At 49.2% G+C, this 8,047-nt stretch overlaps 1 protein-coding gene across 1 annotated transcript in view; it reads right to left on the reverse strand.

Annotated features, from left to right (window-relative positions):
• EHD3 (EH domain containing 3) overlaps nucleotides 1–7,634 on the reverse strand; it is a 30,008-nt gene extending 22,374 nt beyond the window's left edge. Inside the window, exons 1-2 of the mRNA XM_059840722.1 lie at nucleotides 7,121–7,634; nucleotides 379–555 (exon numbers count right to left, since the gene is read on the reverse strand). Coding sequence (XP_059696705.1) covers nucleotides 379–555; nucleotides 7,121–7,347 — 404 coding nt within the window. The 5' untranslated portion in view covers nucleotides 7,348–7,634. The remainder of the gene's footprint in view (nucleotides 1–378; nucleotides 556–7,120) is intronic.
• Between the last annotated feature and the right edge of the window lie 413 nt (nucleotides 7,635–8,047).

Here is an 8,047-nt window from a genome sequence, read left to right on the forward strand (position 1 = left end):
TCAATTTACACCTGAGGTTGTATGTACAAGGCACGGGAATGGAAAGAGCCTTGTTTGGATTACAAATGGAAGAAGCTAGAAATACTGAAGCAGGGGACAACAAATGTAACAAAGATATTTACCTCTAGTCTCCTATAGGATAAGCTTAGGCTGTGATGTCATTTTGGTTTGTCTGTTCAAGTAAAATGAAGGTCTGTCACACTTGAATTTATCAGCCCTTCAGCAACTGACTTATGTGCACCTGGTAGGACTGGACTGGCTTTGCATTAGCCATGTAGATGGGAGGAAAAGAAGTCCTCATCCCTTTACATTACTTACTATGCTGCTCATTAGGTTCTAACTTCACTCTGCAGAACAAGAGAGTTCTTGAGTACTGACCTGTTCAAAAAGGCATTGCCAAAGGCGTTGAGTTTCCTGAAGGGTTTTTTGGGATCCACCACCAACGCGTTTCCAGGAACGATTCCTTCCACATCTCCTTGCATAACTGCTATAAAGGAGTCAGTTGTAGGCTCTGGTCCAATCCTCATCCCTGGGAAATCCTGCTCCAGCAGGTACCTGTAAGTGAAAAAACAGGGTGTGGGCAGGAGCCATGAGCTGCTAAGTCCTAAATGAGTTGTACTGAAGATTGCAGTGCAATTATGAAGCTCAAGAGCATGGATCCTTCCGAGACTATTTTTAGCACTGTCACTCAATCATTTGATAAATGTCTTGGTAGCTTTTCTACTTAGGATCTCAACACTGAAAGCTCATTTAAGGTGGATTAAGAAATTAAGATGATTATAGCTGCTAGGAAGAGATTCTCATAATGTTGCATCATTTTGTGTACTTCAATCCTCAAGACATTTGGAGCAGACTTAGCACAGCAAAGTAAAAACAGCAGTTCACTGCAATCACAGAGTTAATCCTACTACACACTACTGTTAAACCACTACACCCCTGAAACCCTACTGGCTCTTGGTGCCAATATCAATTGCTTGGCTGCTGCTTGTTTCAGCAGACTCTAACAACTAATGTGCTTAGCCACCAGTCCAAATCAGTTGCTTAAATGCCAACTTCCCCTGCACTTGACTGAAGTCTCAGTCTCTGTCCTTGTGTGCTTCTGAAATGCAGCCACAGGCCTGCACTACAAACTGCTCAAGCATATTGAGCACCACACATGTGGGTGGGGGAGTGTATTCCAAGCTGTATATCAAACTAGATAGCACACCAAGTACAGCATCCCTTATCAATTCCTGAAGGTAGTTTGGCAAATTTCAGGGTGCAGAAAACCACCTGCTGATGCTGTGCTGAAAACTAAGACCATTATGTGCATGTGGCTTGCAGAAGGAAGCTAGAACTGGTCTAGCCCTCAGTATGGGATGGTGTCAGAAGTGACAAGGAATAAGCTCTGGCTAGTTACATGAATAAAATGACTACCAGACTATGGAAGTTAGTATAATAATGTGTTGCTTGTTGCCAGAGGGTAGCTGGCCCTCCCTCTTCTGTTGCTTTGACCTAATCCTCAGAAGGTAGAAAGATTATTTCAGAATTGCTGTGATGTTAAAACTAGATTATGGGGATGTGGAAAAGGAAATTAGAGAAGGACTGGAGATTTTTTTCATGATTGAGACTGATATCTCAAGTGAGTCTAAGCACCAGAATTGGTTCTCTCAGGTGAGTCTTAGAGAGGGAAGTCCCTGTATGAGGGACCATAGGACCATTGGCATGAAGGCTTGTAATAACTTTTTAGTGGTTCCTGCTTTCACTGTCATTTTAACATAGGTAATCACTATCCAGTGTTTAAGGAGCAACAACAACAACAAAAAAATCTGCAGGCTATTAATTGATACCATGTCAGCAAATGTGTCTTCAGTTCCCAACAGGCAAGGCCAAATCAACTGGATCTAGAGGTAAAACAACTAAATGTACACTCAGGACAAATCACTGATACTTATCTGGCTTGGTACACACTCAAACTGCAACAAGAATACCTCCACTAATGATATCCATAATTCCCTTAGGAGATGACCACACCTTCTTTACTGGTGTACTATCATGTATTTTCTTGTATCTTTTGTCCAAACTGATTTCCAAGTCCCATGCTCACCAGAAGGCCACCAGAAGTGACTCTTCTTAACTGCAGAACTCTTGAGATGCAACAGCAGCTGTTGAGCAGCTCTTAAAAGACCTGAAATAATCCAGGAAGAGAGCATCCCTCTGACCTCCTAAACTAGGCTGGATATATCCCATTTATCTAAACCTAATGAAGGGTTTTCTCAAACTTTCCTATAAAAGTGGATCACTACTTAAGAAAAGCAGACTGCAGGTAGCCCTGGTGTGTGTCCCCTCTGTGACTGGTGATCACAATATCCCTTCCTGGCAGCCACAGCAACTCCTCTCTAGGCTTGAAGCACCTGGGAACAAGGAGGGGTTACTTCTCACCCACCTGGGGCTCTGTAGGCTATCATCTGAATGTTCTTGGTTCAATTCCCTGGGAAACTCTTTACACTATTTGCTAGGTTAGAAGCCACTTAGTCAGACTTTGGCAACTCAGCTTGTGCCTCCTAGATGGCAATTCAGTAGTCCCTGATGGACACTGCTGTCAAGCCAGTGGCTTTATACAGAAGGAAATTCACTGAATCCATAGAAATAAATCTTTGCATTCTCCCCATGCAAATACTAGAGAGAAAAGAAATAAGCAGCATTAACAGCTGCCAAATATAACAAGTGAAGGGCTTTTGAGAAAGGCCCCTTACTCCTGATGTCAGGTTGCAGCCTTGCTGTAACAACCACCTTTCTTCTTTTTTACAGGCTTGAAACGCACGTGTAATATGACAGCTTTTGAGCAGAAGTGAAAATTAGTTGAGGGGGGGAATTGTTTGTTATTTATAGACAAAGCTTTCCAGAAAAACTAACCAAAAGTCCTGTGTGGAACAGCAACTCCTCCAGACAGACTGTTTGAAAGAATTTTATTACAGCTCCACTCAGCTAACATTTCAAAGCATTTCTGTGTTTATTTCTTGTGTAAGACTTAAAAAAAAAAAAAAAAAAACCACAAAACAAAAAATCCCAACAAAAGCACAAAAGAAGTAGCCACACACCAATGTTACTGACTTATGTGCAACAAGTGGTAGGAAACCAGAGAGATGAAGATTTGTACTGCCCCCTATTACAGCATCTATTTTAAGTGAGGCCTCTCTGGGAGATTTGGGTACATTGTGCAGCAGGGTGTCAGCAGCATAAGAATCTCATTGTGCAAAGGACAAATACAAGGGGCTGTATTGACACTGCCTGATGGGGGGAAGGCACTTCTGCTCAGCAGTGACACAGCCTGCCCAGGCTACCAGAGACAAGATAGAGAACACATGCAGTTGTCACATTTGTGGAGATTTCGGGGAGAGAAGAGCAAACAACAGCTGTGGAAAACACCAACCACCAGCAAGCAATTTCCTCTGCCAGTGCTGCACGCCTTAAGCTGAGCTGCTGAACACCTTCAAAGGCCTGGGGGAGTGACTCCCAGCCAGGTTAGGGAAGTCTGTGGAGTAAGGGAATAGGTTTTTCATGACCAATCTGCTTTTTAGAGAAGTGTCTGGAGTCAGTACGTGGCTGGAAGCATCATGCTGTTTGCCTATTTCAGGCCTGTTCCTGGGAAGGGCCAGGGCAGGAAAGCTGCGCTAGTGCCAGCCCAGTTGGGGGTTGCGTTTCCCAGGTGGATTTGGGGATGGGTAAGGAAGGAGAGGCCGGGCTCCCCGGGCAGGAGTGCCGCAGGATGTGGGGGAAGGGGCTGCCTGCCCGTGATGAGTCATGCAGGAGCCCTGCAGGATGCTGCTGAGCGTGGCAGCAGAGGTGATGCTGAGCAGAACGGGAAGAAGGGCAGAGCAGGAGGAAATGGTGACAACTGCCCCATGCAGGCACAGATGAAAGGTTCAGGGCTGCAGGAGGAGGTCACACCAGAGCTCCGTGTGTAGCCTGTGACAAACGGCGTGGAGAGGCCAGGACATGTAAATGATTAGCTGTAGGAGGAAGGGGTGGCTACACCAGAAAAGCAAGCTATGTTGACAGTTAGTAGGGCTCTAGCAGGCTTGTTTATTTTATTAGCAGGATGGCTGGACTCGAGCCAGGATTATTTTTAGAAATGACCAAGGAATCTAAGTTAATTAGGAGAGTAATGTTCTGTCCTCTACTCCCACTCTCTTACAGGAAACATAAAAAGCAATAACGTTATAAAGGCAGGCTCCAGTGAGATCCTGTAGTGGCTGTCACATATTCCCAGGTAGAGGTGTTGCCTTGCCCCAACCAGCACCGACTTTCAGCGCCCAACCCTATGGAAAAGCATCAGCCACATGTATGCTGAGGAGTGAAATGGGAGTGAACACAAAGAGGTGATACAGCAGGAAACAGGAATGGAAAAGCTGCATTGCAAAGCAATGCAACACCTTTCACGTAGCACAAAAAGGCTCAGTTCTGTGTCCCTGCAAGGAGAAGAGGGAACAGCCTGGTTCCACTGGAAACAAGCCATGCTCTGGTCTCGCTTCACTGGCTTTGACCCACACAACTCACCTCCCTCTTCCCTGGCTCAGCCTCTAGGAATGTTTCTCACTGCTGACCTTGACTGCCTTTTTTCTGCCATCAGGTCCTGACAAGAGAGCAGCCTCACTGCAAGATGCTGCAGCTCAGGTGCTTCAGAGCCTTGCATTTCTTCCTTGTTTCACCTCAGATTTTTCAAAACAAGGAAAGAGGTTTGGAAGACAGACATTCCTTAGGTAGGTGACTAAGGGTCTTTTTTTTTTTTTTTTTGGTTAGGTGTCCTAGGATCCAGGTAAAGTGGGACTGAGTTCATCCCACATGATTGTTTACTAGCATTAAGTCATCTCCCTAAATTGCATGGCAGTACAAGCAGGGTGCAATTTAAGAGTGGAATAGATACATAAGGATAACCCTAATTATCCCCCATCCAAGATTGTGGACGGAATGTCCAGAGGCTGTTTCTTGCTCCACTCTACTGCTAAGACATAATGGTTGTCAACCCTCCCGCTTCCTCCCCCCAGCCCCCTTTAACTCCTCCCTGCTCTCAGCTTTAGCTCCCACTTGCCTTCCCACAATAACTCTGGATGCTAATCTGGTGCTTATCCCAGCTCTTTAATGAGCAGTGCCTTGCAAGCTCACGCTGGAAGCCTGTCACGAGCAACACGAGGTTTTCTGGCCTTTGTCTGGGAACACACTGAAGTAACAGACTCTCACACTTCTCTTACTGTTAGAGAGCCTGGGGTTCTACCAGTTCTCAACTTTCACCTTCTTAGGCACTATTTTAAACAGAGGGCTCTGCCTTTCTGGAAGGCCCATTTGGCACCCCAATGAAGCAGAAGCTGCCAAAGCTCCTGGTCACTTTTGCTTGACCATCATCTCTGTAGGCTCATGCCAGCCCTGTGCCCAGAGAAAACTGGGAGAAGAGGACACAAGCATGAGTGAAAAGCAGTTGTCAGAGGCTCAGAACCACTTGCTGGCAGAAGAAAGGTTGTTGCTGGCATCCCACATGAGCAAAGACTCAATCTTCTTTCACCTGGAACGTGCTCTAGGCACCCAAACTTCCTGCAAAAGGAGCTGAGGCTTACAGAAGAAGGACTTCACTGAGCAGAGAGGGGCAAAGGCAGGAAGCCTCTGCTAACAGCATCTCGGTGAGACTGCAGGGAAACAGTGATGCTGACAACCCAGAGAAAAGAATTAGTTAGACAGCCTTATCAGGAATTCAGCAATTCCTCCTGTTCAGGCTCTGAGTGTCTATAACACAGAGGACAGAACAAGCTTTCCAAACAGGTTTGGTATCAAGTCACAGAACAAAGATCTGGGGTGGAACCAGGCATTTGTGCTATCCTCTCTATTTTTCAGAAGAGTAACTCCCTTTGCAAACATGTGCAAAATGCTTCTTTTTGCACCACTTCACCATCCACCTGACCTGCCCATATGAGAAAAGCCTTTTAACTCTTAAACTTTGTTTGCCAGGTACATGCCAAGGTAGCAGAAATGCATTCTGTTCTTGGCTCCTGACCAGGAAATTTAGCAGCAGGAATATTACAGCACATTGAAAAAAAAGCCCCTGCATTTCTCAAGGTCATTCCTCTAGAGGTACAGCCAATTTGATTCACCTCTCTCTACTCTCTGCAGTTCCCTCCTTCACCAAGAAATACTGGTAGAACAAAGGGCTGGCTGCCTGTGGCTAGCGTCCAGATTAACACTGGGGTAATTCCACAGATTTCAACACAGCCACACCAGAAAAAGGCTGGAATTTAAGCTTAGCTTATGAATCACATAGGAAACACGGACAGCGCAGCTTCAGCCATGATCCCAAGGGAAAGGCTGCTGCAAGTTGAACTAGCAGCATGGCTGAACAGAGATCCCTGCAACCAAGTCCAGCCTGAAAAGTTTAACCCTCTCTGCGACAGTTTCACATCATCGAAATGAGAGAGCCGCGGGCAGCTGCTCTTTCTTTACAGTTCGAAAGGAACTCGCTGCTCCCAGCATCTCGGCCGAGCAGGACGCAGTTAAAAGAGGGCTCTCCTTCTGGAGCCCCGAAGAGGGGCAGGTCTCTCTGCGCACAGGCACACACACTTCTCTCAGTGGGTTCTGAGTGCTGTCTCTGGGACAGTGCAGAAAAAGACAGACACACGCAAGCGCGTAACAGCAACGCCTGCAAACCGAAGCATCCCCTTTAAAGCTGCCTCACCACTCGCAAGCTGCAGCAAATGGAAAAGAATCGCTATCACAAGGGTCAACCCGGGCAGTGCAGGCACGGAATGCCCCGCGCGAGGCTTCCCAAAGCCTTTGCACTTTGAACGGCCAGGAGGGCGCCGGTGACTCACACACATCTCCGCACTCCTGCCCTGCCTGCACTCCTCAGCCCTGCCCTGGGCTACTTTTTGCCACGTCGGTGTTTCATGGGACATCTTACACCACCCTGTGCTTGCGAAGGGATGCTCTGCTTTTGAGTGGAGTGAAAATGAAAATGAAAAGCTGTTGAGGGGACGCGAAGGGGGTAACAGAAGGGGGATCGAGCCGTAGCACGGGTAGCAGAGACACGTTCTGCCCCACCCCAGTGCCCGGGCGAGGGTGCAGGCATGGCTGGGAGGGGGGCAGCGGGTTTTACCTGATGAAGGTGGTCTTCCCGGTGGAGTACTGCCCCACGAGCAGCACCATGGGCTTGTTATCGAAGTCGGCATCCTCCAGGGCGGGCGAGTGGAACTCGTGGAACTTGTAGTGTTCTTCCAGCGGCAGCAGCTTGGTCTTGTAAAGCTTCTTCAAGCCGTCGCTGACCGTTTGGAACACCTCCGGGTCCTTCCGCCGACGGTCGTCGGTGCCCAGCCAGCTGAACATCTTGTGGCCTCCTGACGCCAGCTCCGCGACGACCACCGGGGCTGGGCTGGGCTGGCTGAGAGCGCGGGCTAGCCGCGCATCCCCCTCAGGCCGGGCGGGCCTCACTCCGCTCCGGCGCCCACCCGCAAGGGCCGTCCACCCTCACGCCACCTGCGCCGGCGATTTCAGCCAGAAAGCGATCCCCGCGGGAAGCTGAAGGAGCGGCTCGTCCGCGCAGCCCCGGCCCAGCGGCACCGGCGGGCGCCGCCTCCCTTCACGCCGCCGGCTCCCGGCGTGGGCATGGCGCGGAGGCCCGGCCCTCCAGGAAGGGGGCGGGCGCCGGAAGCTGGCCGTTCCTGGCGGGCGCCGCCCGTTCTCCCCGGCGGGTGAAGCCGCGCCGGGCGCCGCCATGTTGGGCAGCGGGAGGGGCCGGGTCCCGCCGCGCCCCCTGGGGGCCGTTGAAGGGAGTTTCAGCCCGGCCGCCATTTTATTTCCTTTCTCGCCTCGCTGAGAAATAGGACCTTAAAACATCTGCTGAAATGAACCGTGCGAGTGCAAATCTGAGAGGGAGACGGCTGTTCCTGAGCACTGCCAGCCTCATCTGGGTCTCCAGCCTATCACAGAACGGGTCAGGTTGGAAGAGACCACAGGGGTGGTCCAACCTCCTTGCTCAAGCAGGGTCATCCCAGAGCGATGGCACAAGATTGCCATAAGATGGTTG

The sequence above is a fragment of the Haemorhous mexicanus genome, chromosome 3 (assembly GCF_027477595.1).
Source record: "Haemorhous mexicanus isolate bHaeMex1 chromosome 3, bHaeMex1.pri, whole genome shotgun sequence".
Classification (NCBI taxonomy): Eukaryota; Metazoa; Chordata; class Aves; order Passeriformes; family Fringillidae; genus Haemorhous; species Haemorhous mexicanus.